At 33.6% G+C, this 27348-nt stretch overlaps 1 protein-coding gene across 4 annotated transcripts in view; it reads left to right on the top strand.

Moving 5' to 3' along the window:
- The window catches only part of AKT3 (AKT serine/threonine kinase 3), a 392608-nt gene that overhangs the window by 261818 nt on the left and 103442 nt on the right, over positions 1–27348 (top strand). For all 4 annotated transcript variants that reach the window (XM_057550146.1, XM_057550151.1, XM_057550143.1 and 1 more), the window contains 2 exons: positions 983–1051; positions 22537–22659. In XM_057550146.1, the coding sequence (XP_057406129.1) occupies positions 983–1051; positions 22537–22659 (192 nt within the window). The remainder of the gene's footprint in view (positions 1–982; positions 1052–22536; positions 22660–27348) is intronic.

A 27348-nucleotide genomic window follows, 5' to 3' on the forward strand; every position in this document is an offset into this window, starting at 1 on the left:
CAATATGCATGCATTTGTAGTCCTCTTGTTATATACCCATGAGTTTTTTGAGATTTTTTTTCTTCCCATAACTTTCACTGCCTTAAAAAAATAGAGCAAATACATTTAAAAATAAATTTAAATTTAAAGATAGCATTTAAGTTAAAAATAGGATAAGTCATGGTACATTTTCTTCATTAGATAAAATATAAACTGTGACTTAAATACATATAACTTAGTTATTTTGAAACAAACTGATTTTTTTTTTAGTCCCATTTAGATTGCTTGTAATAGAGGCATAATTTGCAAAGTTTCTGTATGTTCCTGGTTCCAATGAAGAGTATTAAGATTAAAAAGAACAGACTTTCAAAAGGAGAAACTTTTAAAGATTTAGGATTATTTAGTAGGTTTTTTCAGAGGTATCACCAGATACATAGACTTACTTTATTACATTGTTGTGTGTTTATTGTTCAGTGTATTAAGATAGTTGGCTCTAAAGTTTTAATATCTTTATAACCTATAAAATTATCTGAAACAGCTCTATTGGATTGGGTCATGTTATGCGACCTCTATGCAAGAAGTGATACTGAAACTCTATTAGAAACCCAAGTATAACTACTGTAACTGTACTCCTAAGACTTTCCCTGAAGTAATTTGTAGGCCTTACTTTTAAGGTCTCATGGATAAGAACTTTGGGGACCAATACAGTTTCAAGTAGATGACATGGTAGATTGAGAAGTGCTCATAACAATTACTGTTTATTTTTAGTAAAAATCATAATTCTAATTTTTCCCCAAATAACACTCATTGCTGATCTTCACAAAATTTGTTTTATATTTCTCATTAACTTTTACTTAAGCATTCTTAAGGGAATAAATACACTCTTAAGGAACAAGAACAATTCATTTTATCAATCATGCTTACTGTTTCTAAGTATTCTATTTTTGATACCGTTGTAAGAATGTAGGATTATAATGTAACATTTTTTCTTTTTCATTTCAAGTCCTTGAAATATTCCTTCCAGACAAAAGACCGTTTGTGTTTTGTGATGGAATATGTTAATGGGGGAGAGGTGAGTCAAGAAGTATAACCAGCACTTGCATTTGCATGGTAGTATTGTTATTTTTTAAAACTTATTTATAATACAAGTTATAATGTAATAGTTCTCTACTTCTTGATAGGGATTTGTATAGCTCTTTCTACTATTTTAGTAAATGGGAGCTGAATAATTTTCTAATGAAATATAATGATCATTTATTTTTTACAACGACTTTTATGTATAGGAAAGTTTAATCATACTCTTTTTTCTAAATTTTTTAAATGTAAAAACATTTTACTACAGATATGATTTTTAAAATCATGGTTTTTAATTTTGAAAACCAGCAATAGAGGGTTTATGATGCTTTACATAGTTCTTCCTCAAGATTTGTGAAACTTATAAAAAATTATTTTACGCATTTTAAACTCAGTTTAACAATAGGCCATAGGCACATTGTGGTTGAGTTCTGTCTTCTTCTACACAGTAGTTAGAGTAACTTTGACTGTATTAAAGGGATTTTTAAGGAATTTTATAGTTTTGAAGGGAAATTCAATCATTTTAGTAGTATATTTCACCTATTGCTTTATTTTTTATCCTTTCTTCTCCCTATATTTGATCAAAATCAATGCGAGGGGAAAATGTAATTAACTGCACTAGTTAACTGGAAATATTTCACATTGTGAGTGTTCTGAAATAAATTTAATTATTAAATAGGGGCTTGTATCTCACAGACCTTAAAATAGTCTTATTATCCGAAAGGAGGGAAGGAAGAGAGGGAAGGAGGAATGGAAGAAAAGAGAGGGGGAGGGAGGGAGGAAAAGAAAGAAACAAAGAAGGGAGGGAAAGAGAGGGAGAGAGGGAGGGAGGGAGGAAGGAAAGAAGGAAGGAGGGAAGGGAGGAAGAAGAAAATATCCCTTATACAATATTTTCCCCTATAGAATTATCTGACTTATAGGAATTAGTCCATTGCAAAAAATTCATTCATTCATTTGGTAAACACATTTTGAGTGCCTTGGCAGTGTGAGTTTATCCAAATGTGTTAAGAATTTATAATTTATCTTATAACTGTATTATAAATTAGAATATATAGTGAAAGAGCTTTTAATTTATCTTATAAGTGTATTATTATATAGTGAAAGACCTAAGTGTTAATAAATTCATAAAAGAAAATGTGTTAAGGATGATCTAGCATTTAGGGTAGGCTTAATGAGATTTCATCAGAGGAACTGATTTGAGAGGATATTTCAGGTGGAGAGGATGATATGAGCAGAATCACTGGTAGGCAAGCACAGAGGAAGAAGTTGAGTAGTTAGATTATAATAGCCCAGGCATGGGACTTCTCTGCTGGTGCAGTGGTTAAGAATCCGCCTGCCAACGTAGGGAACACGGGTTCAAACCCTGTTCTGGGAAGGTCCCACATGCCACAGAGCAACTAAGCCCGTGCACCACAACTACTGAGCCTGCGCTCTAGAGCCCGCGAGTGACAACTACTGAGCCCTCGTGCCACAACTATTGAAGCTTATGCGCCTAGAGCCCATGCTCTGCAACAAGAGAAGCCACCGCAATAAGAAGCATGTGCACCGCAACGAAGAGTAGCCCTGGCTCGCCGCAACTAGAGAAAGCCCACGTGCAGCAGCAAAGACCCAACACAGCCAAAAATAAATAAATAAAATTAATAAATTTATTTAAAAAAAAAGACATATCAAAAGTGACTTTTGGTTGGGATCAGGAAAATTAATATGTACAGTGAGTTTATGAAGAATGTGTTAAGGGTAAAATTATAAATTTGGGTTTGAAAAGCTTTTTCCTAAGGTTCTAAGAAAAACATATGTGGAGATATCACAGAGAATAAATAAAGGGTCAGAATATGGATACAGATTTGGGAGCCATTCCCATAAAGATTGTAATTTAAGTTATGGAAGTGGATATTTCCTATTTTGTGGGAAATGAAATTGGTGAAACTTCTATGTTAGTATCGATCAAAATTAAAAAAGCATGTATTCTGGGACCCAGCAATTTCATTTCCAGGAATTTATCCTACAAACATGCTCACAAATATACCACAGAATAATATATGGATAAATATATTCATTGCACTATCGTAGTACCTTAAATGAGCATTCAGTAAGGAGACTGCTTAATCAGTGTTACATCCATGCAGAGAAATACTTTATATCCATTAAAAAGAATGAGGTAACCCAATATGGGCTGAGACAATGCAATTTCTAAGACATGTTATGAAATAAGAAAAACAAGGTGCAGACAGAATATAAAGTATGCTACTATTGTGTTAAAGTAAGACCATATATATGTGTATATATGTCTGTGTATACATTGAATATCTCTGGAATTATGTACTGGGACATTATTGCTTACCTTTGGGAGGCAAACTGAGTCACTGGGGAAAAGATGGGAGGACGACTTATTTTTCACTTATTTATTCTTGTGCAGCTTTTGTATTTTGTGTATTAAAATTGAAGGAAGGAAGATAGGCAGGCAGATGGATGGAGGGATGGATGACCAGGGGAGAGAATATTATGTAGGGAAATGATAAACTTCAGGCAAAAACTTGGAGAAGCACTCTTAAATTGCAGAAGTACTCTTAGACAGTATCATGTGTTTGCATCTATTACAAAAATTAGCACATTGTTTTATAATTACGTATTTATTTGTCTATCTTTCCTACTAGACTCAGAGCTCCCTAAGGGACTTACTGGTATAACCCTGGCACCTTCAAATATTTATTGGATGTTTTGAGTGAGTAAATAAGTGAATAGATGAACAGATTCCCTCAGGGAACAGGGATAAAAGAAGTTAGCAAAAGTGGTAAACTAGGAACTGCTGAGAAATAGGAAGAAAAATAGAAAGTAATATGGTACATAGTTTACTTTAGAAAAAAAGCTGAAAATGTTTTTTCAGGAGGAAGTATCTTTGAGTGTATTTATAAAGTACATATTTATTGAGTATGAGCAGGGCACGCTGGTAGATACTGTGGGGCATACAAATCTGAATTAAACATAACTTTTACCCTCAAAGAGTTTATGATCTAGTGAAGAAGATTAGATACAAAATTTATACTAAGTGTAAAGTGATAATTATCACTTGTATCAGAAGCATAGATTAAGGACCATGGGACTTCACTGGAAAGAAAGAAGAATTTTGGATGGTGGGATGAAGGGAACCTGCCTAGAAGCTTAGTAGAGGGAGCTAGGTGGCACCTGCACTTTTATTCTAAATCTAGAGTACTTTGGCGATTAATCAATTGATGACTGTTAAAAAAAATTTTTTTTTACACAAAAGCAGATTTTCAGACTAGCCAGATGGTTTTCTTTAGCGATGGGATTATTTCACCTATTAAATTTATCTGAGAAGGAAATCTATATTCAGTATATGCTTATGGTGACTTATTTTATTTTGGTTTTGCTTTAGGTTCACCATGCCATTATTCCGCTCAGGGATGCTTCCTAGAAATGCAGAAAACTCAATTGCTGTAGAAAAACTACTAAACGTAGAACTTACGTTTTTGAAATAAGACTGAAGTAGAGAGAAGTAAAGTACGAAATCTACAAATTCATACAAACAATCCATACCAACACTTATTGATACACCATGAGTTTCCCAAATGTGGGATGTCTGTGTGGTATCTAGGAAACTTGAGCAGAGAATGCTAGCCTGTTGAAAAGTAAGCTCTGGTAAATTGGTAGTACTCACCCAAATGGCAGCATCCTCAAATCTCTTTCTATCCAGTGTTTGCCCTGAGATAGGCTTCTTTAATGGACCCACTGAAGTTAATTATTACTAGCTAAGTTTTCACTCAGTTCATATTTATTGTCTGTTGATTTTTAATTAGCAATAGTATTCTTTTAGCCTATGTTCTGGAATGTTTATTTTGAAACATAAGATCAACAGCTGAGACATTTCTTTTCTTATACTTTCTTCACATTTTTGTGACTATCTGGACTTCTTTCAGCCTGATAGACTGCACAAGAGTTTAGCATGCTCATGGCCATGCTTGTTATTATCCCTATATTTGCCAATATTGTTTAAAGCACTACATAATCTTGGTGGAAGTAGATTATGAGAGAAATACTGGTTGTGAAAAATCAACAGTGGCTGCTTATAGGCGTATCAGTACAATGGAGTCATATAATTTTATTTAATTTATATGAATTCAGAGAAATAGGCTCAGCAAGAGATAACATAGATAGGAAGGAAGGAGGGAAGGAGGGAGAGAGGGAGGGGAGGAAGGAGAGTGGAAGGGAAGGAAAGAAGGAAATGGTGATTCTGCCATTCCGCTTGCTGAGTATATTCAGAGTGACCTCAAGATGAGAGAGAAATTTGCTATTCTTTTATTCCATGTCAGTTTCTACTTGCCATCCTTAGAGTTTCATGGGATATAAATTCTAGTGCTTAAAAATACATAGTTTTTATAAAACATTGTCATTAAGTGCATTGTAAGTAGAGGTGTTCATCTAAAGAAACTATATTATTTCAATGCTAGAGGGAAAACTGTGCTGAGCTTAACTATATTGAGACAGTATATTGGTCTTCAGTGTAGTACTTTCCTAAGGAATTTCCAAGGATGATTTTGGTTATACCTCATAATCTATGTGTTAACTTTAGAACCCACTCCATTATAGTCTATTTGCCTATTAAATATTTAAAGAGTAACTACTATGAGTTGGACCTCAGAGGATGTAGAAATAAGGAAAATATGGTGCTTTACTTTAGAAGATGAGTATCTAATTGGAGAGACAGACAAGAAAATATACATATGCAGTGTCATTATTGCTATGAAAACACTGGTTGCTGTGGGATACAGAGAATGCCTATTTGAATCAATCCAAAAGGAAGAGAGAGGAGGAAGAGGGAGAATGCCAGGGTAGGAAACACTTCTTAAAGTAGTTGCTAAGCTAAGTCTTGAATGTAACTGTAAGTTACATAAATAAGGATGAGAGGGAGAGCATTCCTACACAGAGAAAATAGAATGTTTAGAGTGTGATGGAGCTCATGCAAGCTCTCCCCCATCTCCCCAGATGTAGCACAGTATGGATGATGCATAGAGTCCTGCAGAGAAAAGCCAGAAGAATCTAACCAGGTAGGTAGGGTCATGTTAGGACAGATCTCTCCCAAGTAATTTAGATTTTATGCTGAAGGCAGTGAAGCATCATGGAAGGACTTCTGTATGAAATGTTTTAGAAAGAAGACTTTGGTAGTGGTATGAGGCTTGTATTGGAAAAGACAAAATTGGATACAGGGAAACTACTTAGAAGCTACTGAAGTTGGAAGGTTTTGGTAATCCGATCATAAAAATGATAAGGTTGTTAATTGAGCCAGTATTAGTGAGAAGGAATCGAGTTCTGAATGGTGTTTAGGTACTAGAATTTCCAGGATTTAATGACTAAATGGAGAGAAAGGGAAACATCACACAGTTTCCTATTTGCTGCTTGGGGAATTGTGTGGATACTGGGCTGTTTGTAAAATCAGGAAACATAGTAAAAGGAATGAGTTCTGAGTTGGTGATCAACTGATCACATATTCAGTTGGTATGTGAGTTACCTCGTGGGGATCTGAAGGAAGTGGGAGAGTCAGGTCAGAGATACAAATAGACTTCAGCAGCAATGCTGAAACTAAGGAAGGGAAGAAATGTCCAGTGTGAGAATAGTGTGTAGTTAGAAAAATAAATGGCTAAGAATGGTGCCTGAAGATACCAACATCAGACATGTTGGTGATGAGAGAAGCCTAAGGAGGATCCTGGATAGAAGGAACCAGACAAGAGAAGCCTTAAAAGTTAAGGAAAGTATATTAAGTGTAAGAGTATAGTAAAGATATACAACTGAAAGATAGCAACTGAATTCATTGGATTTGACATCTACTACTAGTTCCTAAGCAGAGTACCATGGATTCTTCTTTTTTTCTGGCATGATGCAAGGTATGTACCTTGGCTGTAGTATAGAATATACAAGGGTTGGTTTGGAGCTCAGTAGAACAAGGTTATGAAAGTTCAGTGCAACCTTTGGTGGACAGTAAATCAGCATCTGGAGATTATAAAAGTACTCTAATAATGTGACCAATCACACTGCTGCTGACATATCCAAGCCACTCTCTTTTTGTAGCTTAAGTATTATCAAATTCATATGAGAAGCAGAAAAATATTGTGGGGAGAAAAAGTAAAATGAAAACTGACTAAGGTGTTTAGTTTGATTTAGAATGTCTCTACTTAGGACTGTTTCCCAAAATCTTACTCATAGCCTTATTTCTTTCAGGCCTGTAAACCAAACTTCTATAAATCCCTCTCCAGGCTGAAATCTCCTGGAGGTTAAGAGATTCATTAGTGGGGAAAGAAAAATCATTACAAAGAAATGTTACTCATCTGATAAATTTTTCACATTCTTCTATATTCTTTATGTGGGTACAACTGAACCTAACACTTTCCGTTATTTACTATTCTTGTCCACATTTTAGCTCATTGTACACTCTATAGTAAGCCCTTTGATAAAATTCATTTTCTTTTTGCATATGACTTCCAGTTTCATGCCAATCTTGAGATCCTCTCATACTTATTTCAGATTCTCATTATCTGGCTGGCATTTTGTCTTCAATTATCTCATTTTAAATTCACATGAGACAGAAGTGCCGGCAGTCAGCATTCTAGTTCTACTTACTAATTTGTGGAGGTGTGACTTGGGTGATTTTTAAATTAAAAGTATCATTTCATATTCATAGTGATGATTTTTTAAATTTTACTAAATTTATAGATATATGAATATCTGTTGTCAAGAGTCTGACAAGCTAACTTCTTTACTACTTTAGTTATTAATATATTACATAGGTTTTATCAGAATTCTATTGTTTTCACCCAAAGCTTTTTCAAAAAGTCTCAAGACAAGAAGGATGCATTGTAATAGTCACAATAAATTAGTCAAAATAAATAGTCAAAATAAATTTGGGAATGTTTTTAGTATATACTTTTATAATATTTCAAGGCTAGTTTCCCAAAATTCATTCAGCCAATATATCTCTGCATCTAAAGTAATAATCCAAAGACTTGACTAGCCTCAACATCTAAGATGCTTACTTTTATATCTAGAATATTATATGAAGTGACTGGAAGTACAGGAGCTGCCCAGGCATTTATCTGTTTTCACAGTTTCTCTCCATGTGGTTATGGCACAGGATGGCAATTTCAGGGTAGTCAAACTTCTTGCATAAAGGTTGGATTACCCCAGAGTGAGCATTTCAAGAAAGTGAAAACAAAAGGCACAATATAAGTGTAACTTGAGACCCTGAAGAAAAATAAACAAAACAAAACAGGAAATGTAACAAAACAATATTTAAATATTAAAAACTCTAATCCCAAAACACAGTATATAGTCATTTGTGTTCTGCATCTTAACATGATACTTTTAATATTCATCAATATTGTTGCATATATCAGTAGCTTATTTCTTTTTATGGCTTTATTATATGGATGTATTACAATGTGTTTATATAATCTCTAGTAGATAGACATTTGGTTTTCTTGCAGTTTGGAGCTATTATGAAAAAATTTCTTGTGACTAATCCAGTACAAACCTTTGTGTGGATGTATAGTTTCAATTATCTTGGGTAAATATCTAGGAATACAATTTCTGTGTTATTTGGTATGTTCAACTCATAAGAAACTGCCAAATTGTACCATTTTGCATTTCTAGGATGTTACTTATCATCATCACCACACTTGGCATGGTTAGTCTTTCTTAATTTTACCCCTTCTAGTTGATGTGTATCTTATAGTTTTAGCTTGAATTTCCTGAATGATTAATGATACTGAACATGTTTTCCTGTGCTGATTTGCCATGTTGTGTCTTCTTTACTGAAGTATCTGTTAAAATCTTTGGTCCATGTTTTGATTGGGTTGTTTGCCTTCTTAATATTGAGTAATCAGACTTATTTTTATATTCTAGATACAAGTAATTTATCATATATGTTTTGCAAATATTTTCTCCCAGTCTGTGTTCTGCTTTTTCATTTTTTAGCGGGGAATTTTTTTCCTGTGTATATTTTTGTTTAAATCCGTTTTTTAAAAGTCATCTTGTTCGTATGTAATTTACATTCAGTAAACTTCACCACTTTTAAGTGTACAACTTAGTGAGTTTTGACAAATGTGTAGTTTACCATCACCACAGTCATGATATAGAACAGTTCTATCACCCAAACAAGTCTCTCACGCCCCTTTACAGTCAATTCCTACCATCACCTCCTGTCATCGCAACCACTGATGTGCTTTCTTACAAGTGTCTTTTTAAGGACAAAACTTTTAAATTAGATGAAATACAGTTTATAAGTGTTTTTCTTTTGTGGTTTATGCATTTTGGGTTTAATTTAAAACATCTTTTCCTAACGCAAGTTTGTTAAGATTTTCTCCTATGTTTTCTTCTAGAAGTGTTAATACTTTTTTTGACTTATATTTAGGTCTACAACCCATTTCAAGTTAATTTTTGTTTATGGTGCTTGAGTCAAGGTTCATTTTTTTTTGCAACTGGATATTAAATTTTTCCAGCATATTTGTTGAAAAGAATATTTTTTTCACATTGAATTACCCTGACACCTTTGTCAAAAATCAATTGACCATATATATGTGCGGGATGTTTCTGGACTGGACTCTGTGTATTGATCTATGTCCATCCATCCTTATACTTATACCTCACTGTCTTTAATACATTTGCTTTAGAGTAAGTATTGAAGTGAGGCAGTTCAAGTCTTCCAATTTTGCTCTTCTTTTTAAAAAGTGTCTTGGCAACCCTAATATTTTCATATAAATTATAGAATAAGCTTGTTGATTTCTACATGAAGGTCTACTGGACTTTAATTGATAGTGTAATCTGTTGATCAATTTGGGGAGAATTGACATGTTAACAATATTGTCTTCTGATCCATGAACATGGTATATTTTTCCAATTATTTAGATCTTCTTTAATTCTTTCAACAATATCATGTAGTTTTTAGTGTACAGGTCTTGAACATTTTTTGTTAAATTTATCCTTATTTATCTTATTTTTTTGTATTATAAATGATTTGTTTAAAGTTTCAAATCTGAATTGTTTGCATATAGAAATGCAGTTGATATTTACTTATTAGCCTTGAATCCTGCATCCTTGCTCAGTTTGCCTATTTGTTTGCTTGTTCTTAAGTATGTTGAGATTCTCTTTGTAGATGATCACATCATGTGGGAGCAAAGACAGTTTTACTTCCTCTTTTTCAGTCTCAGTGGATTTTCTCTCTTCTTGCCTTATTAAGCTAAGACCTTCAGAACAATGTTAAATAGCAACGTTAAGAGCAGACATCCTTGCCTTATACCGGATCTTAGGGCAAAAGCATTTGTACTTTTCACCATTAAGAATGTTGTTAGCTGTAGGTTTTTCATAGATACCCTTTAACAAGTTGAAGAAGTTCCTTTCTGTTCCCATTTTGCTAAGCTTTTTTTTTTTTTTTAAATCATGATAGGATGTAAAATTTTGTCAAATTATTTTTTTGTATCTGTTGGGATGATCATGTGGGTTTTCTTCTTTATTCTGTTGATATCTTGAATTTCATTGTTTGGTTTTTTTTAATGTTAGACCAACATTGCATTTCTTAGATAAATCCCACTTAGTTATGATGTATTATCCTTTTGGTATGTTGTTGAACCCAGTTTGCTAAAATTTTGGTAAGAATTTTAAATCTTTGTTCACTAGGAATATCACTCTGTAGGGTCCCTTCTCTTCCCTACCCCGAGCAACGTCTCTGGGTTTGGATTCAGGGTAATGCTAACCTCTTAAAATGAGTCAGGCAGCATTGCTTCTTCTATTTTCTGGTAGAATTCACCAGTGAAATTTTGAGACCAAGAGTTTTCTTTGTAGGAAGGTTTTTAACAATGAAGTGAAATTTTAAAAATATATTTATGGAGGCATGCATTTTATCTATTTCTTCTTGAGTGAGCTTTGGTTGTGTGTTTCCAGGAATTTATTTCATCTAATTTTTAAAATTTATTTGCCTAATATTGTTGAATTCCTATCTAGTTCTAGACCCTGAGAAGGCAACTATACTCTACAAGGTTCCTTCTCTCATGCAGTTCATATTATGCAATTATAAAGGAGACTTATGAATTAAATTTCTTCTTAATTGAATAATTTATACATTTATTGTCTCAAGTTAATAGAAACTGTACTTAGAATAATAAATAGATATGCTCTAGAGACCAGAGACCTAAGTTTGAATCTCAGCTCTACCGCTTAAGAGCTATGTGATGCTAGGCAAGCTTCGTAACGTGCCTAAATCTTAGTTTTCTCATCTGTATGATAGAGATAATAATTGTACCTATTTTATAACGTTGTTTTGAGGATTAAATAATCTAATGCATGTAACTTACTTAGTATAGTGCCAAACAAGTAGCAGTACTCAAAAATAGTGCCTATTGTGATAGTAATAATAACATATTTATTATATTTAATCATCTATAATATGGAGATAGCATTTTGTAGCTTTTGTGATTGTTGTTAGAATGTAATGTCTTAATGCTCAAAAATTGTAGTGTTTATTATTTTTATTGTGTTGGTATTGGGTATATTTCATAAATAGCCCAAATATTTCACATTATATCCTAATAGATTTAAATATTTTAAAATAATTACCTTGAGAATTTTTACTCTTTTAAAAGTATATTTTATTCTCCAAATGAAAAATCTATTAATATTTAATGTGGTAGAACTGAGCAATCTCTTTTTTAATCTTGTTAGTAGAGTCATAATAAAATACTTTAATGTAAATTATTTTAATTATGGAAATAGACTGGGAATTTAAAAAAATTTTAAGGAGCTATTTTTGTACTTACCATATTATAAAGTATTTTCATTAGGTGACTTTTGATCCCAGAAAATTTCCTTAACTTTTCATGCCTTGCATTAATTATTTAAAAATTAGATAGCTAGTGGGAAGCAGCTACATAGCACAGGGAGATCAGCTTGGTGCTTTGTGACCACGTAGAGGGGTGGGATAGGGAGGGTGGGAGGGAGACACAAGAGGGAGGAGATATGTGGATATATGTATATGTATAGCTGATTCACTTTGTTATAAAGCAGAAACTAACACACCAATGTAAAGCAATTATACTCCAATAAAGATGTTAAAAAAAAATTGCCAGCTTACAGGCTACTTTTTCTGGTATCAGGCACCTAGTTAGATCGAGAATTCTTTTTACATTTTCAGACTTGTAAGAAGAGGGCAAGAAATAGAGAAATAGGGCTTGAGGTATTTAGCTGAAAATTCATAACCAAACAAGTGTTTCAGAGTCCAGCCATCTGACCTTAGATGCCTTTCAATTCTCCTGAATCATCCTAAGGGTTTAATTTGTATTTTAAGAAATGTAATTTTGAACTATGTATTAAAATATGGCATTTTATCACTATCCTTTCTGGAAGAAACTTTCTTCAAAAACTAAATGTAAATTTACATTACTTTACATTAATTTTTCTGTGTGAAATGCATAGAAACTGAGTTCAGCTTGAGAAGAGGATAGACATGATCTAGAAAACAATCAATATGAATTACCTGTTAAATGTAAGTGTACTTTTATTTGATCCTATAAAACTACATGTTTAAATGTTTTATTGTATAATTGATACCATTCCAATTGTGTAGTATAGTATTTGCTACAGACTGAATCTTTATGTCCCCCCTAAACTCATATGTGGAAACCTAATCCCTAGTGTGATGGCATTTGGAAGGTGGGGACTTTCTAGTGATTAGGTCATGAAGGTGGAGCCCTCCTGAATAGGATTAGTGCCCTTATAAGGGACACCTCAGAGAGTTCACTTGCTCCTTCCCCATTGTGAGGACACTGTGAAAAGACAGCTGTCTGTGAACCAGGAAGCAGGTACCCGATCTGCAAGTGCATTGATCTTGGACTTCGCAGCCTCCAGAATTGTGGGAAATAAATTTCTGTAGTTTATAATCCACCCAGTCTGTGGTAATCTGTTATAACATCCCAAATGGACTAAGACAGTATTGTTGACTAGTTTTCTTGTATGTGAGCTAGAGACATTCTTTTCATCTTAGGTCTTTTTGTAAACCTAAGGGATGTGTTAATCAGCATTATTGCACAGACTACCATGTCTCATTGCTTAATTAATTAGTTGTCTTTAGGTTACTCAGGTTCCAAGCTCAATCAATATTATGATAATGAATGTAATCATTGTAATTATTGACCCATATTGAGCATATTTTGTTATTCTCTGTTAACTGATATTTTGCTATTACAAAGGAGTGACTAAAGTTTGTATAGACAGTATTTGCAAGAAAAAAATGTAATTGAATTTAAAGTCTTAGATTGCAGTGATAGTTCTCAGGATGTTGTTTAAGTCTAGATCTTTATTTTTTAAAAAAGTTTGTTGCATATTTTTCAAAATATAACAATTTATTTTAAAGGTAAACATTCCGGGTTTGTAATGAAATATAAACTTGTATATTTAGATCATTAAGGCAATCTATTAATATTTACATTACTATATTCCCACAGCATTGCTAAGCACAACACACACACACACAAACATGTAGTCGTTGCTAAAGGAACTTAAATTTCTAAAGGTATGTTCCTTGCTTGAGGAGCAAAAAATTCATTTTCTTAACAAAAACAAGATTATTTAGTTATTGTATGTGATTTTTTAATGTTTCTAATAAAAATACTTTACCTTCAAAACGTTAAGCCTTATTTTCCTTATAAATAATTCTTTGGAAAGTATTTTTTAATTTAACTTTATTCTTTGCAGTACGTATTTATTAAGTACCTAATATGTGCTACATGCTAGGCTTGGTGCTGAGGATGCAAAGCTATACAGCACTTGTGCAGTCTTCCTCTTTCTCCTGTGCCTCTGCCAAGAAAAAAAAAAAAAATTGTTAGAAGCCTGAATCAGTAAAATCATCAACAGTATGTTTACTTAAAACCTTTATAAAATTTCTCCCATTATGAAAGTAACAACAGTACATGTATATTGCAGAAAACATCAAAAAGTTATTTCAGTTCAATTGATAAAATACTTATTTATTGACTGCGTGCTACAAGCTAGTCACTGTGCTATGTATTTAGTACGTGTCATGAGGAAGACAGATGGTCTCACATTTAAGGAAAGTATAGTGCTCTGGGAAATGGATATTAAACAAATTATTACAGGTAATTTTCAAGGTATAAAACAGAAAAAAATGCTCTAAATCTTACCATCCAGCAATGATCACTATTACCATATTAATGTATTTTCCTGTTTTTATACTGTACCCATAATTTCCATTTTATTTAATATTGTAAAATACATATTAGTTGCCTAGTAATTAATTATGCAGATGTAATTTATTAAATCCTTACTATATTTTTGAACGTTTAGATTGTTTCCATTACTTAACCAACTTTACTTAAGTATAAGCTACATACAATAAAATGTACTCACTTTAAGTATACATAACTTATATGACTTTTGACAAACATCTATGCATGTAGTCCCCATTACAAAAAGGTGTAGAACATTTCCACTGCCACAAAAAGTTCTGCTATGCCTCTTTGCAGTCAGTCTTCCCTGTCTCATTCTGTCATCTCCTGCTCCTATACCTGGCCCTAGGCAATTACTGATCTGCTTTCTGACACTAAAGATTTGATTTACCTTTTCTAAAATTTCACAGAAATGGAATCATACAATACGTACTCTTTTATGTCTGTTTCTATTTCTTTTGCTCAGCCTAACGTTTTTGAGATTATCCATGTCACAGTAGTTTGTTCCTTCATTGCTGAGTCATGAGCATGCTATATCAATGTTTTTTAATCTGTCCTGCTTTTGGTGTACATTTGGATTGTTTCCAGTCATCGCCTACTATGAATAAAGCTGATATGCACATACATGTACAAGTTTTCTTTTTTCTTGGCTAAATACTGGGGAGTATAATTTTTGAGTTTATAATAAGCGTATGTTTACATTTTGAAAAATTCCAAAACTGTTTTCCAAAATAGTTGTGTCATTTTGCATTCCTCGTATCAATGCCACAAGAATTCTAGTTGTTCCATATCCACACCAACTCTTGGTGTGGTCAGTCATTTTAATTGTAGTCATTCTAATGAGTATATAGAAGTATATTATTGCGGTTGGTTTTGAGTTGCATTTTTCTGATGACTAATGATATTAAATATATTTTCACATATTGGCCATTTGCATACATTTTTTTTACCTGTATGTTCAAATATTTTGTCTATTTATTAATTGGGTTTTCTTATTATTGAATTATAAGAGTTCTTTATATATTCTGGTTATAAATAGTTTGCCAAATGTATGTATTATAAATAGTTCCTCTCACTTTGCAGAAATATTCTGTTTTTCTCTTTTGCTCATTTTCCTACCGGTTACTGGTCTTTTCTCTTATTGATTTACAAGAGATCTCTATATATTAAGGCAATTCGTTGTTTCTCTGTATCATTATTCACAAATTTTACTTCCATTTTGTTACTTGCCTTCTGATCTTGTTTACTGGGTGCCTCTCACCTCCCCTGTTCCCCTCTCCCTCCACCCCCGTTGGCAGTTCAGAAGCTTTTTTATTGTTGTGAACAAATGTGTGGATCTTTCTCTTTATTTGTGTTTGGATTTTGTTATCATACTTAGTAAGGCTCTCCCCATTAAAATCTGTCATACAAAATCTCCTCACAGTATACTTCGACTACTTTTAGTATTCCCATTATTGCATTTAAATTTTTGATGCATCTGAAGTTTCTTTCATGTAAAATATGCACTAAAGATTATACTTTATTTTTTTCAGATAGTAGCCGAGATATCCCAGTACCATTTATAAAATAAGCCATGTTTACTACATTGATTTGAAATGTTACCTTTATAACATAAATTCGAATCTACTTTGGGACTTCTATGTAGAGCCATTAATTATTCTGTATAGTCAAGAAACAGTACAACATTCTCTTAATTCTTATAGCTTACAATATATTTTAATAGTAGTTTTTCTTGTTTCCTGAGGTAAGATTGTATTTCTATAAACTTCCCTCTTAGAAAAAAAAAAAAAAAAATAGTTCCTCTCAGACTGTACCTTGCCTTTTCATTGTCTCAGTGATATTTTCTGAGTAACAGAAGTTTTAAATTTTGAAATCCAATTTATCAGTTTGTCTTCTTTGTTTTTTTTTAAATACTATCTAAGAAATCTTTGTCTATCATGGATGACAAATATTTTCTCCTATATTTCCTTTTATAACTTTTATAATTGTGCTATTACATTTAGGTTTATGATATTTTTTATTTTTATGTATGCTGTAAGCTAAGGATTGAAGTTCATTTTTTATCCCATGTGGATATTTGGTTATTCCAGAATCTATTGTTGAGAAGTCTATCCTTTGCCCCATTGAATGACCTTGACACCTTTGGCAAAAATCAGTTTGACATATGTGTGTGTCCTTTGCTCTAACACTAATACTGCTGCACTATAGAGGCAGTATCCTCAAGGACTCTAGTGGGTGCCACATTTCTTAAGAAGTTTTTCCATTTTGCCTGGTAAGAACAAAAAGTATTTTTAGCTCTATGAGCCTGTGATTTTTTTCACCTGATTCTTTCCAATGGCTCTTTTCCCTGGCCTCAGAATTTTCCTCATATACACATGCTGATTAGTAAGACTCAGAGGCAGTTCATTGCAGGTCCCTGGAGCTCTCCTCTTTGTGGTTCTCTGCCTCGTGAATTATAGATAGTTTGGTCTCCCCAGTCTCTGAACTCTCTATCCTTACTTCAAGGATTCCACAGGTTCTGTTTCGGTTTTCTTTCCCTGTGTTACATTCTGGATGGTCTCTCCAGGCAGCAAGCTGGAACAACCATAATTACCACCTTGTTTCCCTTTTCTTTGGAGTCACTGTACCTTGAAGCCTAATGCTTAATGTATGAAAATCCTTGTTTTATTTATTCTATATCATGGTCAAAACAGAAGTCTCTAACCTTTATACTTTATGGATATTTCCACTGGATGCAAAATTTTAGGATGTGTTTTTTTTCTTTCAGCAATTTGGATGTATCGTTCCATTGTCCTTTCACTTATATAGTTTCTGAGGAGAAGTCTGGGGAAATTCTCCTATTTGTTCTTCTGTATGTATTGGGGTTTTTTCCCCTTCAGAATTTTTTAAAGATTTTCTGTCACTGGTTTTTCAGCAATTTTAGTGTGATCTGACTGGTTATGTTCTGAGTATTGATGCATGTTTGTGAGTTTTCATCTCACTGAGTTTCGATGAAATACCTAATCTGTGCATTTATCTTTTTTATCCTAGTTTGGAAAAATTCAGGCATTACTTTGCAGATGTCTCCCTCTCCCTTTCAGGATCTGCTGTTATCCATATGTTAGACTCCTTGACACTGTCCAAGAGGTTGCTGAGATTTTTTTTTTTTTTCAGGTGCAATTTATATAGTTTTCTTCTGCTATGATTTCTTGTTCATTTGTCTTTTCTCTTGCAGTGTCTAATCTGTTGTTAATCCCATCTAGTGAAATTTTTATTCAGGTATTATATGTTTCATCTTTAAACGTCCTATTTATTTCTATTTCCCATTATCTCTTCTTTATGTTCCTATACTGCTTTAAAGTTACTGTCTATTAATTCCATCATCTCTGTTATTTTTGAGGTCTGTGTCTAATGACTGACTTTTTTGTTGGTGATGGGTCATATTTTCCTGCATCTTCTCATGTCTAGTAATTGTTGATTGTATACTAGATACTTTGATTTTACTTGAGTGTTTAGATTTTGTTGTCTTCCTTCAAAGAGTGTTACATCTTGTTCTGGAGAGCAGTTATTTGCAAATATGATATTTTACAGTCTTGTTTGTTAGCTTTGTTAATGTATGGTTTAGCTTTTACTCTGACTTCTTTGAAATATCCACTGAATGCCTGTGTGTTCAATAATGACACTCTTCTGACTTTTCTCCAAAGTTAAGCAAATATTGTGGCACCATTTATTAAATGGTCATTTTTTTCCCCATATACTTCATATCCTTATATATAATCATCAACTTTACCATATTCTAAATTTTTATAAAGTAACCTGTTTCTGGCTGCCTGATTTCATTGATATTTCTTTTAATTTATATGCCTATTCCATATGAATTGTAGCTTTATAGTATCTCTAAATTTCTTCAGACAGAAGTTTTCTTGAGAGCATTAATATGTTGAGCAAAAATCTTCTGTTTCAATAATATCTTGGCTCATCTCATTTATTTTTTCTAAAAGAGTCACATACCATTTCTACCTTTATATTCTCTTCTTAGCCCACCTAAGTATGACATCTCTTCCCTGAAAGGTAACATATGACCTAATTCCTATGCCTGGTAAATGTTCATTTCCTTCCTGAAACTTTCTTTTCCTTTATTCTTCAGGTATTCTTTCTGTTTGTATTTCTTTTAGGACTCTATCTTAATATCCTGTTCTGCTTCTTTTTCCTGTCCTTATCTGCAGTCATACCCTAAAATTCTGACCTCAACTCTATTTTCAGTTTCTACTAAATTTCTGGGCTATACCTTGCTTCCTTGGTGTCAACAGTATCCTTTATATAAATAACTCACACATTTACCTTTATACCCTTTGGTCCCATAGTTCTGAAGCTGTGCTATCAAGTTCTTATTTAAATGTCAACAGGTCAAAATAAAATCCATTGCTCCTCTGTCCCCATCCCCATTCTTTTCCTTTACACTGCTGGCAGCAACACCTACTCAGCCATCCTTAGGGAAACTTCAACACTGTTGCTCTCTGCCTTTGCCCAAATGGTGCAAGCTAGTTCCCTCTGGAATATTGACTGTCTTGAAAGGTCTGTTACTAGCACTAATGTTCCTCAGAAGCTCTTATCCAGCTCAAAGGTTACTTCTTATATTACCAAACATACTTATTCACTTCTTTAAGTGTGCTTTCTATTTTATAACTACATATTTTTAGTGGAATTATTTATATATCTGGTTGTTCTAACCAAATAGTGATATTCTTTCAGATTGGTACCATTTCCTCTCGTTGTGTCTGCAGCTTTTTCACAATGGTTGTACTGAATTGGTGTTCAGTAAGTTTTGTTGCACTTTATGAATTGTTTACCTGACTACTGTAGTCTCAGATTTTTTTAAATTGATTCTCTAGTTGCTGCCAGAGTTGTCTACTTAAAATTATGCTACTTTTTTTCGGACTTCCCTGGTGGCACAGTGGTTAAGAATCCTTCTGCCAATGCAGGGGACATGTGTTCAAGCCCTGGTCCAGAAAGATCCCACATGCCGCGGAGCAGCTAAGCCTGTGTGCCACAACTACTAAGCCTGCACTCTAGAGCCTGCGAGCCACAACTACTGAGCCCATGTGCCACAACTACTGAAGCCTGTGCGCCTAGAGCCCATGCTCCTCAACAAGAGAAGCCTGAACACCGCAACAAAGAGTATCCCCCACTCGCCGCAACTAGAGAAAGCCAATGCGCAGCAACAAAGACCCAACACAGCCAAAAATAAATAAATAAAATTATGCTAAATTTTTTAACCCAAATGTCTTTGACACTCCTTATCTACAAAATTAATCTCTAAGCCATATCATGGCAGTCAAGGTCCTAAACAATCTGGCCTCATCTTTGTGGGTTTATTTTTCGTTTTCTTCTTTTTTTTTGCTTAAGTTCTGTCATTAGCATGAATGTGTATTATTGTTCTTCAGCTACATGCCCTCCCTATGTGTTGTTTTCTTGCCATTACTATTTTTTTTTCTTTAGAATTAATTTCTTCTACATACATCTATTAATTACCTACTATGTTGATGGACTATACTAGGCTGTGGTCAAAATATTAAGATGGATAGAACTTGTGGTCAAAATATTAAGATGGATATTAAGAGGGATTAATTCGTTCCACATACATTTATTAATTACCTACTATGTTGATGTACTATACTAGGCTGTGGTCAAAATATTAAGATAGATAAAACTTGCACTGATTTGAATGCTTCCCTTATATTCTCCATTTGTGAAAAATCCATCCTTCAAAACGTGAGATACTACCTTATCTGTGAAGTCTTCTCAGATCATTCCAATAAAGATTAATCATCCTTTGCCTCCAAAGCATTTTTAATATTAGAATTACAGAATTTCTCATAGCTCTCTTGTTTTTTTATCTATGCGTATATCTCCTTCATCGGGTTGAATTTCTTAAGGTCAGGGATTATGTCTTAATCACCATTGTATGCCCTCTTTTTCTCTTCCCAGTATCCAATAACAGTGACTTTAAAGTAATTGATGCTCACTAAATGGAAAGTTGGTTCAAAGCCAAGGTAGAAAGTTAGAAGGAATATTCAGAGAAAATCAGGAGAGTTGTAGTACCAAAGCCAAGGAATGTTTATAAGAAGGAGAGGGTAATAAGTGATGTTCTAAGCTCCAGAACGAGAGGTTCTTGGTTATGTTAACAGGAATAAGTTCCATAAAGTAGCAAGGGTAGACATCAGAGGAGAGCAGATTGAGAAATAGAGTTCTTCTCCTTAAGTAGCTTTTTTTTTTTTAGCTGATATTTTTATAGAAATTGGCTGGAAGACAAATTGAAGATTTATGGTCTAAATAAAGATCTAGAAGCCTGCATGTATTATGCTGATTTAGGGAAAATCTATATCTTTTGTATAGTAGATGAGTGGGTACTAGGCTTGACATTTGAAGAAAATTTAGAAATCTAACCATTATTTTCATCTCATTAGAGGACTACCATAAATCTGGGTCACAGGGGTTCCTTCATCAAAATTAGTGATATTTTGTATTAAAGGATGACAGAAATTACTTTGACCTAGAAATATTTCAGAATGGTTTTACTGATGATCCATGCTTCTTTCTACTTCCTGTCTTTGTTTGAATGGTAGAGCATTAATAACATGTATGTGCCTTTATAAAATGAATGAATTTTGAAGCATATCCCTGAGTAATTTCATACATTGGTTTGATTTTTGGCATAGTATATTTGGTCATTTATAAGACACATTGAACATTTCTTCAGTCAGAATGCCTTTTATATTTGATGGTGTGTCATAGTTTTAATTGACCTCATTTTTTTTTCTTGGTATTAACATAAAAAGTTGGTAGAGTTGCAATCAACAGCATCTTAGATTTGATAAAATATGACAATATAGTAGAGAGCATTAAAGTTTAGAGACTATCTGCCAAACATTTTAGTTTTACTATAAATAATGTTGAGCCAGTCTTTTTTGGCAATAGTTACATGATATTACCTCCCTCTCTTTACTATGACAATGGGTTATGCATAAATTTTATCTTAAAATAATGTTAAACTCTTAAGTGGAGTTGGAGGTGGGAAAAGGGAAGATGGAATCTATAGAGAACCTCTTTTATGTTACCTAAATTATGATTTGGTGTGTGAGAAACAAATCTCAGTTAACCATAATTCTTACAAATTTGTAGAAGCAGTTTGTAGAAGTAATCCATGTGAAAATATAGTTAATTTCTGATCTTGCAGTCAAGGATACATTGATTGGTTCATTTCTTTAATCAAAGACATGTATTGAGTACCTACTGTGATACTTGGCAGTGTGCTCAGCACTGCGAACCATCTTTTGTTGTTCTTGGTGGATTTCTTAATACAGTGAAACAGTACACAAAAAGGTCAGTAGTCAATTCATAGTGCCTGAAACTGGCTCCTTCCTCATATACATTATTGAACTGAGAGCTGAGACAGGCAGTTTCTTAAATAAAGAGGCTGTCTAAATGGAGAGCTGGATGCTTGACCACAGTGAGAACCCAATAAATATTTGTTGACTGTTGTTAACGGGAAATGGATGGGCTTATAGTTTTAAGTGATTACATTTGAAAAGATTGGTGTCATAGTTAATTATTATTGAAATAGGAAGAGTCTACATTGAGAACTATTAGGGAAATAATGGGAGCTTCTCAGTCCATTTTGGGCATTACTAAAATAAATTGAAAACGTAAAGCCTCACAGTTTCTCATTGCAGAAAACATGGATTTAAACGTTGAAAACATCTCTAGAGGTATCATGATGAATCAAGAGTTGTAGAATTTAACAAGTTCACATAAATAAGGTTCCACAAATCAGCAGTCATTTCTTTGAAATCAAGTGTAAATCAGATAATTAAGTAGAAATATTACATCTATGCTTATGTGCATTTATTTTAATAAAGTCTCAATACCTAATCCTTGAAAGAGTGAAGCAACAGTATACTGAGGGAGAGATGTAATCTGATGATGCATACTTTTTCCTCTGGTAACTGAAGGTTAAATGGGTAGCAAGCAGAATGCCTTAAACAAGATTGGTATATTGATTAAAGTGCTGATTTAACAGCTCGCAGTCTCCCCTGGAAACCTGGAAAAGATAAGCCAGCTGCTGTCTAAGAGTGCTCAGTGTCCACTGAGAGTATACTATCTATCATCACAATATGGTGGTGAGAGGTGTTTTATGTTTGTGTTAATTTCCCCCACTAAATCAGTAATTATTACAATCCTGTCCCTGCTGTTTACCCTGCAGCTGTTTTTCCATTTGTCGAGAGAGCGGGTGTTCTCTGAGGACCGCACACGTTTCTATGGTGCAGAAATTGTCTCTGCCTTGGACTATCTACATTCCGGAAAGATTGTGTACCGTGATCTCAAGGTAAAAAAGAAAAGTAATCAGAATTTGTTTTTGCAGAGGCTGTAGGGACAAACACAAAGTAATTACAAAGTTACACAGTTCGGAGAAAAGCAGATTTAGTTGGGAAATAAAACCACTCTGTTTAAGAATTTGGTTCACTGTATTTGACAGGAAATTTCATTCACCAGTAAATGTGTAGTTCTTTTATGTCCAAGTTTTTGACATGTAAAATAAGTTCTTTTTGACTGCTCTGATCAAATATGATCTACCAATAATAGTTTCGTTTTTCTGAAAGTGTAATGAGTAATGTTAAACATCTGATTATAAGTCAAGTAACTTTGCAAGTGACATTTTAAAATAAATTTCATTATTATATTCTAACATCCTGTGATGTATTATGAAGAAATTTTTATAATAAATAAGATTATTTGGGGGAAGGAAAATATTTGATTTGGTATTACATTTTTAGTGGGTTTAAATACCTGAAGCATTTTAATATAGCCTTTTACCAATTTGTTTAGTTTCCATTTTAAAAAGCACTGTATTTGTTTTATCAGTAATAGTGACTTTATTTCTCTAAGTTTCTTTCTGTTAAGACCCTCAGAATAGCTCAGGGATTGGCAAACTTTCTGTGAAGGCCAGATAGTAAATATTTTAGGCTTTGCTGCTCTTACAGTGTCTTTTGCAACTCCTCAGTGCTGCTGTTGTAGGGTGAAAGCAGCCACAGACAATATGTAAATGAGCGTGTCTGGCTGTGTTCCAGTAAAACTTTAATTACAAAAACAGGCAGTAGGCAAGATTTCACCCACAGGCCATATTTTGCTGACCCCCGGAGTAACTCATAAAAGGTAGCAGTAATTCTCGTGACACTGTTTTGAATTAGATTGGTCATATTAAGGAAATTTGTACCATGACACACTCTGAACAAGTTCTAAATGTGACAATCTTACTTTCTTAAAAAGTAAATCATATGATAATCTTGACCTATTAAAATCTGACACAGAATTGCTTTATTTATCAAGTACTAGTTCATTTAAAATATGATTTGTAGAAATAGAAGTTATACTAGTCTTTTATGAAATTCTGTTTGTATGAAATAAGGTATATATTTACATATTATAGCATGTAAGAGAAATCACAATTATCCCCTCACTCCCATTCACTCCTTTTTAAACACCTGTGATTCTTAAGTTATCTAATTATTTAAGCAGTTGTCTAAGTTATTTTAAGATGTTGCTCTCACATACATTTGTATTATGAATGATCCCTAAGAAGTAACTATCTCAAAAAATATTATTTTACATGATGACAATGAAATATAGTATGTATTTTTTTAACATCTTTATTGGAGTATAATTGCTCTACAATGGTGTGTTAGTTTCTGCTTTATAACAAAGTGAATCAGTTATACATATACATATATCCCCATATCTCCTCCCTCTTGCGTCTCCCTCCCACCCTCCCTATCCTATCCCTCTAGGTGGTCACAAAGCACCGAGCTGATCTCCCTGTGCTATGTGGCTGCTTCCCACTAGCTATCGATTTTACATTTGGTAGTGTATATATGTCCATGCCACTCTCTCACTTCATCTCAGCTTACCCTTCCCCCTCCCTATGTCCTCAAGTCCAAGTCCATTCTCTATGTCTGCGTCTTTATTCCTGTCCTGCCCCTAGGTTCTTCAGAACCTTTTTTTTTTTTTTAGATTCCATGTATATGTGTTAGCATATGGTATTTTTTCTCTTTCTGACTTACTTCACTCTGTATGACAGACTCTAGGTCCATCCACCTCACTACAAATAACTCAGTTTCATTTCTTTTTATGGCTGAGTAATATTCCATTGTATATATGTGCCACATCTTCTTTATTGTTTTATTTCTTAACATATTATTGATTAAAGAAGCTATAAAATTCTGTTTTTAGGAAAAATGAACTATGCAACTATATCTATATCAGGGATGATCAACTAAGTGCCCAAATAGACCAGAGATGGATATAAATCAACAATATGATTGTATTTAGCCTGCTGCTTTTTATAGCCAGGAGTGGCAGAATTCAGCATCCCTATATCTGATGTCTGAATGGCCAAATAATCCTATAACGTTTAAATGTCTTGAATCCAGAGTTTTAAAAAAAAATTTAGTTATATGGTATGAGAAAACATAAGTTATATAGCATTTCCAAATTTACTTAGAAGTAGTTAGCTCTTCTCTGCTTGATCTACTCCCCCCTACCATTCCCACTTTATATTTTATGAATTCTGTTTATAGGGAGAAGGGGGAGAATTTCCTGGATTTAAGAAAATGAGAATAATTTTAAAGTACTTAGTAATATATCCAAAATGCTTAAAGCTGGAGGATGGAATTATTAGTCTAAAGAAACAAAAGAATACTCACTTGATTGCTAGCATTGATTAAGGAATGACATAATTGGGATGGTTTTGGTCAGCATCTCCATTGATCATTTCTCATTAATGAATCAACATATTGGTACATTGAAGTTCATTTAATGAGTTTTGTTGCTCCATCCTTTCTGATGATGAAATTAGACTAAATTTATTAAGCCACAGTGCTAATACTTTGTATATGAATACCAGTCAGGTAGTTACCATATAAACAGACCACTAACTTTCTTAGACAATTAAGTGGCCTCTGCTCTCTAAATTTATTTACTTTTTAATATAACCTTAAGTTAAAGGTCTAAGTAAATGTATAGCATTGGACAGAATCCATGGAACATACACCGAGAAGAATGGATAATGTAAAAAGTCAGACATTCACAATTTATACGTGTTGTTTGTATCCATATTGCACATGATAGAATGAGATCTTTAGGTAGAATCATAAAAATTTAGAGCTGACCCATAGTTTACAGCTGAGCTCATTGAAGACTAGAAGCCTAGTAAGGGATTTACTCAAAGTAATGGACTAAGTTGGTGACATAGTCAAGATTATTGGATTCCATGAATCCTAACTCCAGGTATAATGTTCTTTTTATTACACCATTCTGCCTTTCTAGAGATGAAATGAACTTTAGGTGGGGGAATTCATTGGATTAATTCTAGGAGATCTTTGTAAATCTAAAATTTGAATAAAGCTGCCAAAGATAAGAGAAGGAATGTTTTAAATATACTTATACAAAATATATTCAAAATAGCATTATCAAAAACTGATTTAGGTACCCACTTTGATTTGTCTCAGATTTGTCTCTGTCTTCTCCTTACTAATGACCTTGTGTTTATTCAAATACAAATCCATTTGAGATACTTATGGTAGCTGCACCTCTCAAGTAAATCAGTACCTGTTTGCCACTGCCCCATTCATCATTAGAGGCAAAGCCTTATTTCATGTGCAAGTTAATTTAAGACATTTTATCAGTTCATAGTTCCTAATAACTTGGTGTTCACAGCAACAGATAAATTATTGCAACTTTTGTTGTACTTTAAAAAGTAAGTTTGCATAATTTATCAATACATGTCATGATATTAAATTTTGCTTCAGTAAGGACCCAAATTCTTTGTGATTACTTAGGAAAAACTGATGTTGCTTTATGATAGCATAAAAATTTGAAGAAATCTCTCCTAAGACTGTGTCAGTAGTATAAATTTTTTTGAAAACTTCTTTTCTGCTTAGCTCTTGTTTTTGTAAGTATTCAATATACCTTTCTTTTCAATGACGATGGCCATCCAAGGATAGGATAGGCTGAATTAGGGACATTTGCAAAGGTACTGATACTGGAATTTCATTAAGAATTAATTTCTGGGACTTCCCTGGTGGCGTAGTGGTTAAGAATCCGCCTGCCAATGTAGGGGACACGGGTTCCATCCCTGGTCTGGGAGGATCCCGCATGCTGTGGAGCAACTAAGCGCATGTGCCACAACTGCTGAGCCCACGTGCCACAACTACTGAAGCCCACGCACCTGGAGCCCGTGCTCCACAACAAGAGAAGCCACCACAATGAGAAGCCTGCGCACCACAACGAAGAGTACCCCCCACTCGCCGCAACCAGAGAAAGCCTGTGCACAGCAACAAAGACCCAACACAGCCATAAATAACTAAATAAATAAATAAATATTTTTTAAAAAGAATTAATTTCTCCCAAGAATTTATGACAGGGGGAAGGGCAAAAAAATGCGTAAATTGCTACTGTATTCTACTTGTGGAAAATCTAATCTTGTTTTCTACCTAATCAGAGAATTTAATGGTTAATTTAACCACTTACATTGTTAATGTGAGAAACTGCCAGATAGATTTAGATAATTTCTAAGACTCAGTGATGGCACAAAGGGATGGTTTCAGAGAGCCTTATATCACAGCCCTCCCAGTCTTCCTCAACTCCTAAATAAACTAGCGGTCTGAATGAAACAGTGTGCTTACTTTACATACAGAGTCTCAAGACATATCCTCTAACTCCCACTTCTAACCAGTCACTCTGGATTTCCTCTTTCATAAAAATTTTAAGCCACTGCTACTAAGAACCCCTTCCACCTCTAACATTAACTTATACTATTGGGCTATGTTACTCAAGTGTAGTAAATTCTTAAATGTAATATTTCTTAAACCCTAACCTAGATGGGATCTCTGCTATTGTATATTGTGAATTCTTTTCCATCTTAGGAAGGTTCAAAGTTTTCCTTTCAGCATTTCAACACACTGTCTTAATTCCATGGTCATTAAGTTCCTGTAGGTCAGCCATGTGACATTTGCAACTT

This window comes from Balaenoptera acutorostrata, chromosome 1, assembly GCF_949987535.1.
Source record: "Balaenoptera acutorostrata chromosome 1, mBalAcu1.1, whole genome shotgun sequence".
NCBI classification, from domain to species: domain Eukaryota; kingdom Metazoa; phylum Chordata; class Mammalia; order Artiodactyla; family Balaenopteridae; genus Balaenoptera; species Balaenoptera acutorostrata.